Source organism: Psittacula echo (assembly GCF_963264785.1).
Source record: "Psittacula echo genome assembly, chromosome: 5".
Taxonomy (NCBI): domain Eukaryota; kingdom Metazoa; phylum Chordata; class Aves; order Psittaciformes; family Psittacidae; genus Psittacula; species Psittacula echo.
In genome coordinates this window covers 54434848-54456168 of record NC_137739.1, presented here as the reverse complement: position 1 = coordinate 54456168, position 21321 = coordinate 54434848, and the positions used below count along the sequence as shown (strand labels likewise).

General features: G+C 44.6%; 1 protein-coding gene across 1 annotated transcript in view; it reads right to left on the bottom strand.

The window, feature by feature from the left end:
* Positions 1-20763, bottom strand: part of NRXN3 (neurexin 3) — a gene marked incomplete at both ends in the record, with an annotated part of 1004347 nt that extends 983584 nt beyond the window's left edge. The window contains one exon of the mRNA XM_080619336.1: positions 20055-20763. Within this exon, the coding sequence (XP_080475462.1) occupies positions 20055-20763 (709 nt within the window). The remainder of the gene's footprint in view (positions 1-20054) is intronic.
* Positions 20764-21321: the final 558 nt, after the last annotated feature.

Here is a 21321-nt window from a genome sequence, read left to right as displayed (position 1 = left end):
ATTTAATGAGGGCTAGGAAGGTGTGAGGAATGTGTCTCTAGTATCAGGTGGACAATTCTAGCTAGGAAATCAAGTATCAAAAGGAGGGAGATTTAGAGCTCTCCCAGCAGATGTTCATGGAAGAGATCCTCAAAAGATGTTGATACTTCACTTAGCTGAAGACAAATACTACCATGCAAATGTGAAAGTACAGCTTTACCTTTCAACTGGGTGCCTTGAAGGCTGATCAGTGTTCCATGCTTGGGCAGCCTTCCTACCACACACAGCGTGACTGGGTTCTCTCTTGCTGACTCGCTTTCTTCCTCTCCAGTTGCAGAGCCCAGCCTCCCATAGCTTTGCCTCAGAGAGACAGCTTTGCCTGCCAGTGCCAGCTTGCAAAACCTGGCCTGGCCAGTCACAACCAGGAGGCTCTTCCCCTGCCAGTCATGATCATCTTGACAGTTCTGCTTTCTCCTTACATCATCTGTCATCTCCTTCTCTCCACCTACCCCTTTCTGGAATCAGCCTCCTCCATCTACCGCATTAGGGTTGGGGGCAAGAGGAACAGGGCCATAGTCAGATCACTACCTGTGTCCTTCCTACTCTCAACAAAGTGATGAGCCCAATAGAGCCAGGGTCAAGCCTGGATATGACAATTATGCTGGAGGAAAAGCACTGAAAAGCAGCAGAAGAACCATAAGCAGCTATAAAAATCAACTCATCATACTTCTGCTCTGAGGAAGGAAAGGCTGGACTGTTGATGCTTAGGTATGGTTTGGCTTATGAAAGACTGCCAGAAAAATTTAAGGAAAAAATCCACACAGTCATAAGCCTCAGCACCACTCTTCAACCATCTATCACAGAGCAAATAGCTCTAGCAGTACATCTCAGTCTGGACTGGCCACTCTCTGTCTCATGGAATCCACTTTGACAGCACTACCAACAAATGTCACGCCCAATCTTGGCATTGCCTGTTAGTTTAGATTTGTTTCTTTCTGGCCTAGTTCTGCTGACGAGTTTTATTACAGACCTGAAGGAATTCCAGTGATACGTTTCTTCACAGCACCAACAATTAAATTCTGTTGTGCACTGCAAGAAAACCATCCCTAAGTAATGTTTACAGCTTCTAATAATTTAATTTAAACAGCTTCTGTAATAAATGCCACATCAGAGCTATTAGTTACCTCTTAGCGGAGCAGCCCTACTCTTACTCCTGTATGCTATGCAGTAAAAAACAGAGTACTTGTTGGAGGACAGTATGGTTAAATGGAGTATGTCACAATTACACAGGAAAAGAGAGCACTTTTGGCCTAAAGAGCCTCTACTCAAGTCTTCTCATCATTCTATTGTTTCCAGAATAAGCACAGGATCATCATGCCCCCTCTGCCACCATCTTCATGCTATACAGACCCTTCTGCTCACTTGAGTGCCTGTTGTTTGCCAGGCAACTTGGTCTTCAAGGGTAACACTAGAAATGAGATATACTGGAGTTACTTTCACTGTCTAAAGAGACTGTTGGGCAACAAACACAGAAGAAAAAAAAATATCCTAAAACATTCTTTAAGCTGCTTAAAGAGCAAAGATAAAAAGCCCAGGTGTTTTCATGTGATCTTGTCTTAAAATAACCAACAAAAAAAAAAAGTCCAGTAAAAAACTCTTCTGTCTCCATCACATACGAACAACCTTCTTCAGACTCAGATCTATCCCTCAGCTGGAAGTCCTGCCTTCAGATGTTCATTGGAGTCACTCCACTATGTAGCAAAGTTTCCAGGAAAACTATCTATTCTGACAATGAATGTTAGGTAGGAAGAGAATGTTACGTGAGCACTTCACCTTGGCGAGTTTGCAGAAATGCAGAGTGGAGGAGAAATATAAGACCCCATTACACTTTCTCCTGTCACCTTCCTTACAAGGGGATGTTTAATAAAGCATTTGAAGGCTTGGAATTCAGATTTCATTTTGGTATTTTTGGTGAAATCATAAACCTCTCTCTACTGGAAACATTTAAAAAATCAGATCTTCTCTTCCTTGTTTTGAAAAGTTAAATTGAGGAGCATGTAAACCACAGACAGGCAAAACCAGCTAAACCTTCTATTGCTACAAATCCTTTTTTCCTCATTACTGACTATAAACCAACACTAAAAAGAGGAATCCATAAGCTCAAGAATGGCTGTCATGCCATACTCCTGCAGCACACTGGCAAGATGTAGGGAACAAGCTGGTTCAAGATGGTTTCAGCTGACAAAGTTGTGTGACAACAGCCACAAAGGGCAGAATTTCATGGATATGGACAATTCACTCCACTAGAAGGAATAAAGAGGGATCTTTCTTTGAATTTCAATCAACTGAAACTTTACAGGAACTCCTAAACTCCAAAGCTCCATTTTTAGCTTCACATTCAATGTAAACCACAGTGTTTTGCAGATTTTCTATCACACTTGGATAAAAACAGATAAACTACTATATTGTTTAATACGTAGGATTTAGCGTTCTGTATTCCAATCCCACCTCAGGCACCTTCTAACTCGATACCCTTCAATAATTCACATTCTGCTTGCCTCTCAGTCTTGCCATCAGTCAAATGGAGATAACATGCATTTCACAGTGTGCTAGGGTGATGTGAAGGCTGACTGATTTATCAGTAGTTGTGAGATGCTTAGGAACACTCTGATGAAATGTGCCACATGTATGCGCAATTTATTATTAATCTGACAGCGTTTTAGCTTTAGTTTTATTTTCCTGCCTTGCACACAATTCAAGTGCAGGATGCTTGAAGCACATTTGAATGGATGCCATGTGGCATTTTGATTGTAGCAGGTACTACCATTTAATTCTGAAATTCACAACTTTAACGTCACATTAAAGCAGCCTTTTTGCAAATATTTTTCCTTTGCTCAGTTTTTTGTTTTGTTTATTTTTTTAAAGAACTTATAACTGGCCTTGGTTTTTATACAGTATCATAGCATTAAAATTATTAATGGCAAACATAGGCAAGGAAAGAATATGAGGCCCAAACTGTGCAGGGGCCTCAAGCGTCCCCTGCAGCTCATGGAGGAGAGAAGGAGGCCGTCAACCCAGGAAGCTGGGAAATAGTAACAACAAAAAATAGTAACAACAAATAGAAACAACAAAACACAACAAAAAAACAAAAAAAAAAACAATAACAACAGTATCAACAAAAAACAACAAAAAAAGGAGGAAGAGGACAATTAAAAACAAGGGGCTTCCTCCTAAATCTGTTGTCCCCACTCAGAACCACTTTGCTGTCCTACAGGGGGCTAAGGAAGAAGCGCACTCGCACCAGAAACAACCAGCTGGTGCACTGGTGAAGAAGATCACTACTGGTGCTGCCAGGAAAAAGAGGCGGGTCATAGTGGTAGGGGACTCTACTTTGAAAGAGACAGAGGCACTCATCTGCCGGCCTGAACCAGTCTCGAGGGAGGTGTGTTGCCTACCAGGGACACGGATCAGGGATGTTGCAGAGAGGCTGCCTGCTCCAGTAAGTCCCACTGACTATTACCCACTTCTGGTGATCCATGTCGGTGCTAGCGATGTTGATAGCAGAAGCCTGGAGAACATAAAGAAGGACGGCCATGGCGAGAGGGGTCAAGGACAGCAGAAAGAGCTTTTTCAAATACACGGCAGATAAAACTAACACCAGAGGCAATGTAGGCCCACTGATGAACGGGATGGGTGCCCTGGTGACAGAAGATACAGAGATGGCAGAGTTACTGAATGCCTTCTTTGTCTCTGTCTACTCTGCGGAAGGCAGTCCTGAAGAGCCCTGTACTCCTGAGACCTCAGATGAAGTCAGGTCAACGGAGCAGCTTGCCTTAGTCGATGAGGAATGGGTTAGGGACCAGTTGAGCAATCTGGACATCCATAAATCCATGGGTCCAGATGGGATGCACCCGCGGGTGCTGAGGGAACTGGCGGAAGTCATTGCTAGACCACTCTCCATCATCTTTACCAAGTCTTGGGAAACGGGAGAGGTGCCTGAGGACTGGAGGAAAGCAAATGTCACTCCAGTCTTCAAAAAGGGCAAGAAGGAGGACCCGGGTAACTATAGACCCGTCAGCCTCACCTCCATCCCTGGGAAAGTGATGGAGCACCTTATCCTTGATGCCATCTTAAGGCATGTCAAGGATAAGAGGGTTATGAGGGGCAGTCAACATGGCTTTACCAAGGGGTAAATTCCCTTTTATGAGGAAATAACACGGTGGATGGATGATGGCAGAGCGGTGGATGTGGTCTACCTTGACTTCAGCAAAGCATTTGACACAGTCTCCCACAACATCCTCATAGCTAAACTGAGGAAGTGTGGTCTGGATGATCAGGTAGTGAAGTGGACTGTGAACTGGCTGAAGGACAGAAGCCAGAGAGTTGTAGTCTATGGCGCGGAGTCCAGTTGGAGGCCTGTATCTAGTGGAGTGCCTCAAGGGTCAGTACTGGGACCAGTATTATTTAATATATTCATCAATGGTTTAGATGAGGGAATTGAGTGTACTGTCAGCAAGTTTGCTGATGACACTAAGCTGGGAGGAGTGGCTGACACGCCAGAAGGCTGTGCTGCCATCCAGCGGGACCTGGACTGGCTGGAGAGTTGGGCAGGGAGAAACTTGATGAAATATAACAAGGGAAAGTGTAGAGTCCTGCATCTGGGCAGGAACAACCCCAGGTTCCAGTATAGGTTGGGGAACGACCTGTTAGAGAGTAGTGTAGGGGAGAGGGACCTGGGGGTCCTAGTGGACGGCAGGATGACCATGAGCCAACACTGTGCCCTTGTGGCCAAGAAGGCCAATGGCATCCTGGGGTGTATTAGAAGGGGGGTGGTCAGTAGGTCGAGAGAGGTCCTCCTTGCCCTCTACTCTGCCCTGGTGAGACTGCATCTGGAATATTGTGTCCAGTTCTGGGCCCCTCAGTTCAAGAACGACAGGGACCTGCTGGAGAGAGTCCAGTGCAGGGCAACTAAGATGATTAAGGGAGTGGAGCATCTCCCTTATGAGGAAAGACTGAGGGAGCTGGGTCTTTATGGTTTGGAGAAGAGGAGACTGAGGGGTGACCTTATTAGTGTATATAAATATATGAAGGGGGAGTGTCACAAGGATGGAGCCAGGCTCTTCTCAGTGGCAAACAATGATAGGACAAGGGGTAATGGGTACAAACTGGAACACAAGAGGTTCCACTTAAACTTGAGAAGAAACTTCTTCTCAGTGAGGATGACGGAACACTGGAACAGGCTGCCCAGGGGGGTTGTGGAGTCTCCTTTTCTGGAGACATTCAAAACCCACCTGGACACATTCCTGTGTAACCTCATCTAGGTGTTCCTGCTCCGGCAGGGGGATTGGACTAGATGATCTTTTGAGGTCCCTTCCAATTTCTAGCATACTGTGATACTGTGACTAGTGGGAGAGGTGGTTAGGGGCTCTGGAGCTCAGATTGTCTTTTCGTCAATTCTTCAGGATAAAGGGGAGGACCTTAAAAAAGCTAGGAGGATTGGCCAGGTTAATAAACGGTTAAAAGGGTGGTGCCATAGTCAGGGGTTTGGGTGTCTTGAAAATGGGGCCCAAGTTAATAGGTCAGGTCTACTGGGGGCTGGTGGAGCTGGTCTGACAAAGAAGGGGAAGAGTGGTTTTGGTAGGAGGCTTGCCAGACTGGTAAAGGAAGCTTTAAACTAGATGTGTTGGAGGAGGGGGGCATCATTCCATCCCATCACACCCAGTCAGTTGCCAGCACCTACAATAAATGCTCGGAGCAATGCAGAGATATTCCAGCCGCTCCAGCCAATGAGGCAGCTTCATTTGGAGCTCGGCTCAGATGCCTCTATACAAACGCCCGTAGCATGGGGAACAAACAAGAGGAATTAGAGATGTGTGCACGTCTACAGGGGTATGATATAGTAGGCATCATAGAAACATGGTGGGATGGCTCCTATGACTGGAGTGTTGGAATGGAAGGTTACAGACTCTTTTCAAAAGACAGGCCTGGCAGGTGGAGAGGGGGTGTTGTTATTTATGTTAGGGATAGGCTGGAGAGTATGGAACTCTGTCTGGGGGCAGGTGAGCAGTCAATAGAGAGTTTGTGGGTCAGGGTTAAAGGGAGAACAGCAATGGGAGACATTACTGTGGGGATCTGTTACAGACCGCCTGATCAAGAGGACTCTGTGGATGAAGTGCTCTATAGACAGATAGGAACAGCCTCACGCTCCCAGGCCCTTGTTCTCATGGGGGACTTCCACCACCCTGGTATCTGTTGGAGGGATGTTACGGCCCGGCACAAGCAATCCAGGAGGTTCCTTGATTGTGTGGAAGACAACTTCCTTCTGCAAGTAATAGAGGAGCCAACAAGGAGAGGTGCCATGCTTGACCTCATGCTCACCAACAGGGAAGGGCTGGTTGGAAATGTGATGCTCCAGGGCAGCCTTGGATGCAGCGATCACGAGATGGTCGAATTTGAGATCCTCAGGACAGGGAGAAGAGTGTGCAGCAAGCTTACTGCCCTGGACTTCAAGAGAGCAGAATTTGGCCTCTTCAGGAGCCTGCTTAGTAAGGTTCCATGGGATATAGCCCTAGAGGGCAGGCGGGCCCAAGACTGCTTGCTGGTTGTTATTCAAGGATCACCTGCTCCAAGCTCAGGAGTGTTGAATCCCAACTAGAAGGAAGTGCAGCAGGAGGGCCAGGAGACCTCCTTGGATGGATAAGGAGCTGCTCAGGAAAATTCAAAGGAAAAAAGATGCTTATAGAAGGTGGAAGCAGGGACAGGCGTCCTGGGAAGAATACAGGGATGTTGTCCGGGAAGCTAGGAACCAGATTAGGAAAGCTAAGGCCCAGTTAGAGTTAAACTTGGCTAGGAATGTTAAGGATAATAGGAAGGGATTCTATAGGTACATAGCAAATAAAAGACAGACTATGGACAATGTAGGCCGCCTCCGGAAGCTATCAGGAGAACTGGCTACCCTGGATTTGGAGAAGGCTGAGGTTCTTAATGACTTCTTTGCCTCGGTCTTCACTGGCAAAGGCTCTGACCGCACCACCCAAGTCTTGGAAGGCAGACGCAGGGACTGTAAGAACGAAGACCCTAGGCCCACTGTAGGAGAGGATCTGGTTCGAGACCATCTTAAGAACCTGAACATGCACAAGTCCATGGGACCTGATGAAATCCATCCACGGGTCCTGAAGGAGCTGGCGAATGAAGCTGCTAAGCCACTGGCCATCATATTTGAAAAATCATGGCAGTCAGGTGAAGTTCCCGACGCCTGGAAAAAGGGAAATATAACCCCCATTTTCAAGAAGGGGAAAATGGATGACCAGGGCAATTACAGACCAGTCAGTCTCACCTCTGTGCCTGGCAAACTCTTGGAGCAGATTCTCCTGGAAGGCATGCTAAGGCACATGAAAAACAAGGAGGTGGTTGGTGACAGCCAGCATGGCTTCACTAAGGGGAAATCCTGCCTGACCAATTTGGTGGCCTTCTATGATGGGGCTACGAAACTGATGGACAGGGGCAGAGCAGTTGACATCATCTACCTGGATTTGTGCAAAGTCTTCGACACTGTCCCACACAACATCCTTGTCTCTAAATTGGAGAGACATCAATTTGAAGGGTGGACCACTCGGTGGATAAAGAACTGGCCAGATGGCCGCTCGCAAAGAGTTGTGGTCAATGGCTCGATGTCCGGCTGGAGACTGGTAACGAGTGGTGTCCCTCAGGGATCGGTGTTGGGACCGGTCTTGTTCAACATCTTTGTCGGTGACATGGACAGTGGGATTGAGTGCGCCCTCAGCAAGTTTGCCAATGACACCAAGCTGTGTGGTTCGGTTGATACGCTGGAGGGAAGGGATGCCATCCAGAGGGACCTTGACACGCTTGTGAGGTGGGCTGATGCCAACCTTATGAAGTTTAACCATGCCAAGTGCAAGGTCCTACACCTGGGTCAGAGCAATCCCAGGCACAGCTACAGATTGGGCAGAGAAGAGATTCAGAGCAGCCCTGCAGAGAAGGACTTGGGGGTGTTGGTCAATGAGAAACTGAACATGAGCCGGCTTCAGTGTGCGCTCGCAGCCCAGAAAGCCAACTGTATCCTGGGCTGCATCAAGAGGAGCGTGACCAGCAGGTCGAAGGAGGTGATCCTGCCCCTCTACTCTGCTCTCGAGACCTCACTTGGAGTATTGTGTGCAGTTCTGGTGTCCTCAACATAAAAAGGACATGGAACTGTTGGAACAAGTCCAGAGGAGGGCCACGAGGATGATCAGGGACTGGAGCACCTCCTGTATGAAGATAGGCTGAGAAAGTTGGGGCTGTTCAGCCTGGAGAAGAGAACGCTGCGTGGAGACCTCATAGCAGCCTTCCAGTATCTGAAGGGGGCCTATAGGGATGCTGGGGAAGGACTCTTCATCAGGGACTGTAGTGACAGGACAAGGGGTAACGGGTTCAAATATAAAGAGGGGAAGTTTAGATTGGGTATAAGGAAGAAATTCTTTACTGTGAGGGTGGTGAGGCACTGGAACGGGTTGCCCAGGGAGGTTGTGAATGCTCCATCCCTGGCGGTGTTCAAGGCCAGGTTGGATGAGGCTTTGGGTGGCATGGTTTAGTGTGGGGTGTCCCTGCCCATGGCAGGGGGGTTGGAACTGGATGATCTTAATGTCCTTTCCAACCCTAACTATTCTATGATTCTATGAAAGAATCTCAAAGGCAATGTGGTCTTTGGGCCCAATTCTGGGAGCTGGAAAAGGATGGAAATAAATAAAACATGAAGGTTAAATGATCAAAGCTACTATTTAGAAGCCCAAACCAGTCACAAGGCTCCAAGGTGCCTGAATCCTTTTTCAAAAAAGTAGTAATTGTTTATTTGCTGACAAGATCAACAAATCTAGATACAGGTTTAATTCTTAGTTAAACATGTCTTTCACTAGTATGAATGAAGACTTTGCCTGATTAAAGAGCACTTGGTGTATGAAGTTAATTTTAAGTTCAATACTATTTATGTGATCAGATGTGCAAGACAACATTTTATACAACAATCTGCACATTTAATGTATTTCCTACAGAACAGCCCATTAATGACACAATATGAGCAAGTTCACATAGTTCATGTACCCACACTGCAGCAGTCAGCCAGCCGTTGACAAGGAGAAAACAACTGGGCAAGTGTAAGGAAAGAAACTAAACCAGATGAAACCTACATTTTTGTTTCACTCCCAGACCTGAAAAGTGGCTTAAATTGTTTCAGTCAGCTTTCCAACAACATTTTGACAAGTGGCCCAGAGGAAACTTCAGCAATTTCAGCTCTTGAAGAAAACCAGTGGAGACTGTTACAAATGCCCCAAAATAGTGGGATATAGATTCATAGATTTTTTAAGGCCAGAGGGAGCATTAAATAGACCTAAAACACATCAGTGACCTCCACTGTAAGTGGTAGCAGGGCTATAATTAAACACCGTTGACAAATGAGGACTGAAATCACAGCCAATTGTTCTCCTGAGATACAGGATCTGTTACTTAGCACTTTGGTTTAGCTATCTTTTGCCTCAGGCAAACTAGGAGTCACCACACTGGCAGCGACAGTGACAGGGAAAACATCCCAGAGTTCAAGAATGGCTGTCATGCCATACTAGTGCAGTTCTCAAGTGATTTTCATAGGCAGAGCATTGCTCATCCAGCCCAAATCTCAGCTTGGGCTGGCTGCATTTCAAAGAGCATTGCTTGCACAGAGAGGTATTTGTTATGCTCTTCTTCAGAAATGCCCGCTGTCCAGTTCCCAGGTCCAGCGACACTGCAAACTACCCAGGCTCAATCCAGCACGCTAAAAAGCTAAAGCCAAACTGCTGACAATCCCAACCTCTCAAATCAGCAGCTGTGATTCTTCTTTAATATATGCAGCCATCCTGCCTTCACTGTCACAGTTCAGAGACTGCAGTGTTCACTGAGTCTGGCACATCTGAGAAGTCAAACAGGGAATAGCCCACCCAAATCCTCTCCACTGAAGATCATTCCTTTGGTCCTTTCCTTTTGTGGAACTTTCGACAAACAGCAGCACCTACGTATCTGTCACTTTCAGTGAACTTAAGCGGTAACAATGCTTCATGCCACTCTTACCCCCTGAGAGGTTTCAAAGGGCATTGATCTGACTCATGGTCCTACCTGTACTCCAGGCTTCACACACTGTCTGCAAGCTGGAAATCTGTTCTAAGTCTAATCGAAGTCTAACCTGTGCTTAGGCCTCCTTTTGCCTCTACTTCTGAGCCTCACACTTCCCACAGCTGTGGCACAGTGGGGTTGAGTCCACAGGTTTTCATACAGCTTTTTAGGCAGTGTGGGAGCATATGCCCCTTCCTTAAAACACTTCAACATTTTGCAGCTCATCAGCAGTAGGCCCTTATTAGAGACAACAGTGTCAATAAGTTATAAAATAAACTAGAAATTTATGCGATATTGACAGAGACTACATTTTTAACAAAGTCAGAATCCAGAAATTCTACAAAACAAAAATACATCTCTTTTTCTACAGACTGCCATCAAAGTCAGTATTTTTTTTTCTGAATTTTTTGATCTGAATGAAACCACCATTTTTCATGAGGAAAATATTTCCAAGCTGTCTTACTCTGTTGTGTCTTAGCTGGTAAAAACGTCGCTTCACACATCTTTCATTTGAACATACCACAAAATAGGGCAGTCAAAAAACAGACTGCCTAACAGATACACTTAGGTGTAAGATCCAGAGTACAGATGAAGTCTATGTATATATATGTCTCATATCTTTTCAAAATGAACAGGTTTTGGAATTTGTTGTTCTCATTGCTGCAGTTGACATATAGCTGATCATTTCAGCTTAAGTAATAATGAGAATTTAGGAGGAGACAGCTAAGCCAATATCCTAAATTTGAATTAGATTATCAGAGCCCTAATTTATCTTTTTTTTTCCACATCTCCAACAGCACAGTGCCCACTAGAGGAACTCTGAAGAAAGATGATTTTGCCATTTAATGCAGTTAATTAAATAATTAACCAATGTTTTCTGAGAGGGTCCTCTACCCGATAGCAAACCTATAGCCATACTGCTATCATCATACAACTATATTCCAAGCTGCTGTGGTCACACCAGTACCTATCCTGGCAACTAGGTAGGCCTGTATGAGTGGCACCTCGTCTTTGACACTAATATAAACATACCTCTAGCTCTGGTTATCCTGACAGATGTAACAACGCTACTGCTTCACGATGCGATATATCCAATCCATACATCCATACTTTTTTATGCCTATTGATCTCCTGTTATCTTCCGTAAAAGTCAAACCTTTGTGAATAGCAAGGACCTACACAGATCTCCAATTACACCACAGGTCTGTTAGGCATCATACAGGCTGGTCCCTTTATAGAGTCCCCTGCTTCATACCATACTAAGTCCCACAGCTGCTCTTCTTACAGGAGGCACAGAGGAAAAGGCAAAAGACAGAAGTAGAAATTACGGCTACTTTCCCAGCTTTTTCTTTAGGTGGTCCTAGACAAGCAACTTAATCTTTTCCTCTTCACAAACCTCACCTTTTCCTTTTATTCCTTCTTTTATAACAGCAATTTACTAAGGAATGATTCCATACACTTCCACATTTAAAAAAAAATATAAAAAATCTTTGGGGAACACGAGCAATATATTTCCAGCCACATACAGAAAGGAGTTTAAAGAATTTGGCCGCAAATGTCACTGAGCTATGAAATTTGCAGATCACAACACAAGCCGCTCTCATCTCTGCTAGCCTCAACTGTGGTTTCTGACAAGCCTCAGTGGACAAACTTGCCTTTAGCTCCAAAGGATTTCTCCCATGTTAGCTTGAGGAGAAAGGTACCTAGAGGCATTTGGACCTAAAAGTCAAGCTGGCAGGATGGAAGCAGCAGGAAAGACCAGCAAATCAAACACATGCCCACAGAGACACATCGGAGGTTTGGGAAACTCAGTGTCATTTTTCTCATGTACTAAGGCAACAAACTGAGAAGAAATGAAAATCCACCCAAGAGACTACAGAGTCTGAGAAAGCCTTCTTAATAAATGCAGCAGCCAAGCAACCTCTGGAGCCTGCCAGCAGCATTAGAGATTGAAGCCTGGTTTTAACTCACAGCTCAAATTTCTACATCTACCAATGACGTGCTGATTCTTTCCAATAAAAGTTTCTGTCAAACACTCAGAACCAAACCCAGTCCATTATATTCACTCAGGTTATTTAACTGGTCAAATTCCATGAGTAAGAGGAAGATCATCACACCTCAGAGCAACATCCTGAGAGCCAGGTACCCCTTTCCTCCTTGGCCTACACTGCAAGCTGCGGACCAGCTACTAATACACCTGATAGATCTAATCAGCAGTTAAGAGTCGTGGTGATGAGAGTTAACAGGAAAAGAAAGACTTTACCTACCCTTTTAGTGCCTTAGAATGACAAAACACTTGCCAGCTTTGGGCTAATTAAACAGTCAAAAAGCCAAAGGGCTTTCTTCTCTGTTGTCTTGGTTTTTATGAGATGACTCATACAGGAACAGAGGAAGTGCAAACTCTGCCACCCTGCTCTTGTAGCCTTTTATACTCTCTTTGCTTTCCCTGACAGCACAAGGTTGAGGTGAGTCTCTATCTTGGAGGGTGACAGGGGCAGGCTGGAACCAGCAGCCACAGCAGGAAGGTGCCAGTGCAGACAGGTAGGCAGGGGTGGGTCACCGCACAAGGAAAAGCATCTGATCAGCATCTGAGGTTCGTGACAGAGGGGAATGTCAGTGGTACACACAAAACATACCAAAAAATGAGTCAAAAGCTCATCTTCTCCCATGGCTCGTATCGGTACCCTGCAGTGCAGCTTCTGCTCTGTGTCACTGAGACAGAAGAGGGTACGCTGCTGGTTAGGCCCTGTCTTTACCAGCATTACTTCAGCCTAGCCTAAGAGGAGTCTGAGTACTCATAGTGTGACACTGCACAAAGCAGCAGGAAACTGGGAGATTTCAGTTGAAAAGAAAGATGAGGAATGCTCCTCAAAGATGGCCACTTGACAAGGAAAGACACCTTAATTTCTAACTGCAAGCCTACCTGGAAAACTGACAATCAAACCAGGCCATCCTACTGGCTGCTCATGAATTATCATCATTCACTTGTCCTGTTAATATACTGATACGTCTCTGACACTGTCAAGCAGAAGCATACAAGATCCTTAATACTTAGACTACAGGAACCCCACTAGCTACATATTTCAGATATGGAAACTGAGACACAAAGGGTAACCAGGTACGTATCCCCTGCAAAAAAAGGGTCAATTGATTCAATCTTGAGTCCTTTAGTCTGCCAGCAGATCACCCTGGGGATGCAGGAAGCCTGTGGAAATGGAAATCAGTCTCTTAGGTGCTAACATTTTTATTACCAGACCATCCAAGTTCTGCTGCCACAGTCCACTTTCTTTATATGTCATATATTGGTCTCCTCTCAGGATAATGATGTGAACAAGTGTACATGTAGGCACCACCTGGACAGATGAAATAGCATGACTGACATTGATGTCAGCAACACAGAATGTGAATATCATGTACTCAGGTCCCAGTCTCATTTCAAATACAAACCCATTGTCCTCCAAGTAGTCTGTTACATCCACAGTCCTCCCTACCTTCCCACATCTACCTCTCTCTGACTTAAGGCTGTATTGCACCCAGCTGACAGCTCCTGGACCTGGTCATAGACAGAAGACAGGCAAACACTTTGCTCTGTAGGGTAGGTTTACCATGGCAGTGAGCCTGTCTGCAATGAAGGATTGTGGGAGACACACACACTTACACCCACAGGTCACATTGCTGTCTCTGTACAGCAATAACATGGCAGTTGCCTTGCTTTCTGGACAGAGAGAAAGAAGCTTTGCTTTCTAGACAGAGAGAAAGAAGCTTTGCTATCCATCAAGTTCAAAGTGAGTCAGCAGAAGAACAAGAGGTAAAGTGAAATCAGAAGTTGGCCCAGGACAGGTGGCCACTCTACCATTTCATCACATGGATTACCACCTTCTCCCGTACCAGACGTGCAGAGGCTCATCTTCTCTTAGTGCCAGAGTTTGCTGGACAGATGTGCTCCTCTTCTGCTTCTTTATCTGTAGCTTTGTCGCGCTGTTTCCAGTATCCTCAAGGTATGTGGGAGGATTATTTCCCCCTATTTTCCACCAAAACTTAACAAAAAATACCCTGTGGCAAATGGCCTGCACACCTCCATCCTGGAATAAAGATGAAAGCAAGGCTACAGAATGCTCTGTCTTGCTTGGGGTTATATTTACTGATGATTGACCTCCATGACAGGCTGCCTAGCTCAGCAGAAGCCTGGACAGTAACGAAAGATGAGCTCTTCCCTTTCGCACCTCCATTCTTTTTTAGGGCAAAACCAAAGGAAAATAAACCTTCCTTCTGAAATTTGAATTATCTCCTGAACATAAGTTGGAAAAAGAAATTTCTGGTGCTGCTTACTTGGATAATTATTATCAGCTACTTTTATTTAAATCTCTATTTAGTGACTCCCCAAAATTCCAGTTTAGATCCTAGCTGTGCACACTCTACGACAGAGCAGAAGCCAGCAGGCTGGTCCATGGGCTGACAGAGGAAGCTGGTACCCAGACTCCAGCTAAAGTTAGTCCTCCAGAAGCTCACTCAGCCCATTGAAATCTACTCTTTGTGACAGACAAGAACTGTCCCCTTACACAATGAGGCAGGTAAAATCAAGCTAGTACAGCTGCTACATGAACTATGGCTTACTCTTTTATAAAGCAACATTTTCATCCTGCTTCCCTCCCACCCACTCCATGTCCCACCTCTTCTGCTGACAAATTGTTCTTACTCTTCACAAGTCCCACCTCACACCAAATAACGATCTCCTTTGTACCCAAACACAGTTTGCTTCATTTCAGCAGAGATGCCCAAGCTTTGCCTAACTGAGGGCTTGTAACTTGTCTGTTGCCTGAGGTCTGAAGCTGATCTGCAATCAAGCAGAAAAGGATTGTAGCCCCATGGTCATCTATAATGCAGAAGAGTGAAACAAGAAGAATACAGCTGTCAGCATGTACTGCTGCAAGACTATTTGAATCAATGGTACACTCCACACAGAGGCCTGTAATCTCTCTGTGGCTCCCTTGCATTAAAAGCAGGGGAGGCTATAAAACATATACAGCTAAGTCAGGAGCTGCAGGCAGTCCACACTTAGTGAGTGGAGATAGGTCCTAGGCCATTTCTGAGAAGGACTATGTAGAATCTAAATTGAAATTCTGTGCCTCCTACTCAGTTTTAACATTTATTAAGAATAATAAATCGTACTTAAACTGCTCTTTGGAATTTCAGAGCACTTTATAAACATTAATGAGTAACTAACACATCATCTTTCTCTGGTGCTTATTTGGTAATGCATCAAAAAATTAACAACCACACTGGAAAAAAATTACTATTTTAAATACAACCAAAGGAACTTAAGTCGGGAAGAATAAGCAGAAGAGATGAGGAAAAATAAATTGCTGTAAAACTGTCATGAGCAGAGTTCTTACCAGCTTTCCGTCCAATGGCCTGTGCTGGGGCAAAATAAGTGGCATGAAACAACAGATTCTCCCCTTGCAATATTTACTCCAAAGCCCTTGGAGACCATTGATTGTAGTGTTTTGCACTGGCCGGTGAAGATCTGGAACCCCAAAAGTGTTTCACAGAACTGCCTGGTGTTCTCTAGAGCAGCACAGCACAAGACCAAATGGAGGGTCTGCAGCTGTTTATTGCTGGTGAACTCAACAACAACCAATTTATATTCATCTATCAAGGAATATGCAAGTGGAAGCAAATATTATGGTCATGCTCATTTGTTTCTGATTACAAAATGTATGTAAATGCATATGCAAATTAAGCGCACCCATCAGGCTCATGGCAAAGTGACAAATTAGCCCTTCGTATTTCAAAGTTTGGGGTGGCTGGCAGGGAGATACAGGGACTGCAAGCAAGGCTTGGCAGTCCCTTTAAATGCAGCCAGAACTGGGCTGCTCCAAAGGCGCTGGTGGAGGATAAATCCTGCAGTAACTTGTCTCTTTAAAGGAAGCTGAGGGGCTATAGAAAAAACTGTTCCCGCTGCAGTTAGAAGTGTGATAATTACAGAGCAACGGGCTCCTCTGTCATTCAGCAGGCAGCATCTCCAGGAAATCTTGCTCTGTAATCAAGGGAAGAGGTGCAATCAAGCCCCTATTCAGGCTTCGTTTAGAAACAGCCCCTGCAGGCAACACAAAGGCTTCAGCATGGTGCCTTGTGAAGTTGGTGATCACATCAGCGTCTTGGTTCTGCAACTACAAGCAGAGTTAATGTCATTTCTAAGCATATCTTCTGTTCTCATTTCCTCACAAAGTCCAGAAAGGGTCTAGGGAGAGGGGTGAGGTCTTGGGCCAAAACACTGTACATTCAATGTTGCATTCATGCTGTTCACATTAGTGAACTCACTCTCTACACCCTGATTTCAGAGGAAGAGAGAATTTCCTGCAGACAAAGGAAGACAGCATGATCCTGAATGAGCAGATATGAACATGTTCATCCAGCTGCTACAGCAGCACAGTTTTCAGAATTTGCATGCGGAAGGTTTTGTTGGTTTGGGTTTTTTTCCAACAACATGTATCTATCCATGCTGCTCATTTACTACAGGAACCTCGTTCTCTTGGCAGCAGCCTGATCCCACAGAGGCTGATGAGGTTTATTAGATGTGAAGGTGTCTCTGACTTCAGCTTTCATGTCTAACGCCACCATTACCCAGAAACATACAAATTAATTGCTACTCAAATCAGCCATCCTTTGTACCCTACAGAGCTGTCAGATTCAATGAACCAGTTTACTCCAGCTGCAATAAAAATAGTATCACATTTTATTTAAAACAGCCAAACCTTCCAAAGTGAGCACACATTTGCTTTCCCACTGTATATACTCAGAAATAGAAACTGTACTTCCCAATGACCTGCTCAGCTACCCTATCTGGGTGTGTAGCTACCATGACATATACAATACTGGTAACTCTGGGTGCACCTTAAGTGCCAAAAATCTTTCTGCACATCAGGGGCATATTCTGGGCAGGCTTTACCATATTGTCTCAGTATGGAATGGTTGCTCTCTGTTGAGGTTCACCATAACTGGAACTGCACTTTGCGTTACAGTAACCCCTAATACTGTAAATGGGGCTTCATTCCATCACAGTACAGAATCAGCAGGTTCCACTCTCTATTTATTTCTTATTTCTCTGGCTAAATGAGTTTGCTGTGGTTATACCATCTGCAGACATAGGTATCAGCCAATAGCCAAGTAGTGGCCTGGACACTGTCAAGAGAACTCATTATTAAAAACGTACATACTGCATTTAGCTGTTCCAACAGAAGTTGTTATTGATTGAATCCCATCAGTTCCCAGTAAAAGGGCCAACTCCAGTGATGAAATCAAAATACGCACATGGGGTACAGACTAGTAAATACTGTAATGGACTCAAGGATCCCCCGCAAAAGGCAGCTGTTGATATTCAGTTGAAAGAGGACATTTTTTCAAAAATGAGACTGAGGATCAAATAACCGTATTACTTCTGCAAATATCCAGAGGCAGGACAAAAAACAAAAGGGAATAGTTCTGACAACAAACATCTCAACCTCTTAGAAAAAGCAAACAAAGAAAATACAAGTTGGTTAATGGCCAATCAAGCCACAGGCAGGAAGAGCCTGCACCCAGTTCTACTGTTCCTATCACATCCTACTGTTCATCAGCGGAGGTTCTGCCACACTCACAGAATCGAAAGAGAGCATCTTTGGAGTTTGCCAAATTTTTCAAAGTCAGATGAAAAGGTAGCTATACTTAACTTCGTTCCCATTTTGCTTCCTTGTCACTTTTCTTTGTCTGCTTGTTTCCACTTATTAAACAGCTTTTCTATTTTTCCCCTTCTTTTCACAATCTGCATAGACATTGTAACATTTCTAGGCGGCAGCATTTAACACACAGAAATCACCGTTGCTGCAGCATAAAGGAGGCAGAAAACAAAGCTGATTATAAAATTCTAACATAAAGCAAACATACATCATGAATAATACAAGAGAAAACTGAAGAACCAGGCAAGGTAATGCCTGTAGAAATCTTTACATTTGTTCCATTGGAAAAGTTCTCTGCACAGCATCTTCTGTGTGAGTGAAGAGACCTCAGTTAACAGTGAGTCAAAAGTGTTTACTAAAGAAAGTACATCGTGACAAACTTCCTTGCTCACCCTTAACAGAAGGTTGGGCTGGAAACTGATGAATCACTATAGGAAACAAACAGCAGCGGTGACGCATGGCTTCAAAAAGTAACAATAGCACTGCTTGATCCATGTCTGCAAATGAAATATCCCTGGATTTATTAGAAGATTAATTTAATGTTGCTCCACCCACCCAGGAAATGCTGAAATTTCACCACCCGAGCCCTGGTTAGAGCTGTCACAATTGCCCCACAGGCACATGGAAGCCTCGCTCATTTACAGTATTTTCTAAAGACATTCACTGAATACCATATGCTGTTGATGTCTTGAGCAGCTCCCCGTAGAGTCCGTATCCATTAACCCAGCAGTAGAAATAGTCTTAATATCCTTATGTTTCAAGGTCCACATGCCTGTGTGGCTCTTGCAATCTTCCATCACCCAAAACTGTCATTTAGACATGAGGTGTGTTCATTCTGTAAGCGTATAAGTATCAAGATGGGTGGCCCAGCTACTGAAGTGCCTGGTCACACCCAGCAGTGCCTCCAGCCCCACATAGCTCATGGTTCAAGCACAGAAAACAGTTCTGGCTCATTACAGATTTGGACCTGATTGGTGTGGAGCAAATAGCCAGGAAGAACACTGGTGTTCAGCACTTCACAGACTCACATCTCCTAATGGCCATCTACTGTTACTGTAATAGTTGGATATAAAGCCAAATTTTCTATTACCATTAGAAGCACCTTAAAATGAATGCACACATGGATGTCATGTTTATTCTCCAGATCTTCCATTCCTATAAAAACATGTTTGCTTCTCCATCTATACTGCAGACATAGTGCTGTATTTGCATAGTATTTCTGTAGGGCTTTAAAGTATAGGCACTTTATTTTCCACACTTTTCACATTCTACATACTAAATTCTAGTTAATTTATTTTCATTGCCAAAAGACATAAAACAAATGCTAGGTGTGATAAGACATTATTGCAAGTATTTCCACTTTGACAAAGTTTCAGGGTTGGGTTTTTTTTCCTTGAAATTGGACACTTTTTGCCCAGGCTTCTTCTTTGGCTTAAGCTCATACTATTGTGTTTAAATCTAAATACCAGAAAAAATGCTATGATGAGATTCTCAAATTCACACTGGGTTTATCAGTTGACTTAATTTAAGTCTCTTGCACATGCAGAGTTAATTACCATTACACTGCTAAAGACCAAGGAAAAAACCCTGAAATACTTTTCATCATGTGGTTTGTACAATTCAAAACTTCTGGACTTAAATTTCGAAAGAGAGTACAAACCAATGTAGAAACACTCAAATCACTCTTCCCTTTGCAATACAAAATAAGACCATTCAGCAGGTCCCAAAGCAATTTAATCGAGGATGCTAAAACAATCGAGGTTCTACTCAGTGATTAGTATGCAAGTAATTTTTTCAATGTCCTGTCAATCATGTTAGCCAGATATATACACGGCTCCTGTTTATAAACACATCACTCAGTTTTCAGGAACACAGGGTAGTGGAATTCACTCAGATAGCTAAGATAACTTCTTAGCGCTGCCTTTATCAACACCAACCTAGGGTACTTCTATACCAATTTATGTTCTTTACCCTTGGTAAGTGGCTGATGAAAATCTGCCCATGCTAAAAATGCAGCATTCTTTCAGAAAGGCACTTTTTGCAATTGCTTGTGCTCTCCTCTATTCCCATTTCATTACCTTCAGCTGGAAAAAGAACAGTGGAACTTTAATTCCTCTGATACCCACCAATAGAGATAAGAGCTTGGCCATAGCCCTGCTAAGTGACAAATTAACTCTTTGGGTTAAGTAAAGATCAATGGGAAGCAGGGAAGTATTCTCTTACCTTCGGAACACAGCTTGCCAGTATATCCAGTGGCTGAGCAGTCACAGTGTGGCTCACCATCCACAAGGAAGCAAGTGCCACCATTTTCACAGGGGTTTTCTGTGCAAAGCCCTTCCATTTCCAGCCGGACCCCCTGACTGCCCAGGAGCTGTGGCTCAGAGTTGCCGTATTTCAGATCCAGGATAAATCCTTGAAACGGAGGCTGACCCAGAACACCATCAAGGGTCAAGGCAGCAGGACGGATGTCCAGTGGGACTCCACCAACAAAGAGGTCACTGACGATATTCATATACTGGCGCTGTGGACGCACCTCACCTGGCTTGGCTTCACCATCCAGCACTAACACCGTCCGAAGGTGATTGCGGCTGACCATCAGGAAGTGCCAGTTGCTGTCATTGACCTGCTTGTCTGTGATAACTGTAGTCTCCGCACAGTCCACACTGAACTGGAGCTGGATGCGCCCATCAACAAGGGACAGACAGAGGAAGTCACAGACACCACCATCATCAAAGTAGAGAAGCAGCCCAGCAGAGACATTAGTCTTGAACTGGAAGCTCAGTTCACTCCTAGTGCTCGCATCCCAGCGGAGGTAGCGGGCCCACTGGTTGGGAATGCCCATGAACTCCAGACCCAAAGAGAGACCCAGCAAGGAGCCCAGCAGCAAACTCACCTTCAAGGTGAAGCAGGCAGAGTGCAGAGTGAAGCCCATTGTTTCAGTAATCTACTCTTCTCTAGGAGAAAAAAGAAGACCCACTACTGGGAGGAGAACCCTAACAGTCAACACCAAATGCAAAATCCAGGGGTTAGAGGAGGAGAGCACAGACAGTGACAGGAAGAGGAAGAGTAAGTGAAAAGTGAAATGTCTCTTCCCCAAGGAAAGATCTCAATTATCCTTTAGGATCCAGAGGCTTTTATCTCAGAAGTGCAGGGTATATGAAGTGACTTCTCCAGCCAGCATACTTTTGTGAAGGGCAAAATAACCCACAGTGATTGGTTTTGGTGGAATACAAAGGTGACACTGGTTGTTTGAGGGAGGAAGGGAAAGGCAGAGCTGAAGCCCAAGCCTCAAATTCTGGTTTCCTAGAAGTGTTGACAATATTGATGGAGGTGGCAGTGAGATGGAGGAGAGAGTGAATTCATAAAGCACGTGATCCTCGAGAGGGCAAAAATAAAGTCAATCTTCATGATGCACTGGTGGCTACCCAACCCATAATTGACTGCTTGGCACTCACAGAGCTTGCAGGACCTGTGGGATCAAGAGCAGAAA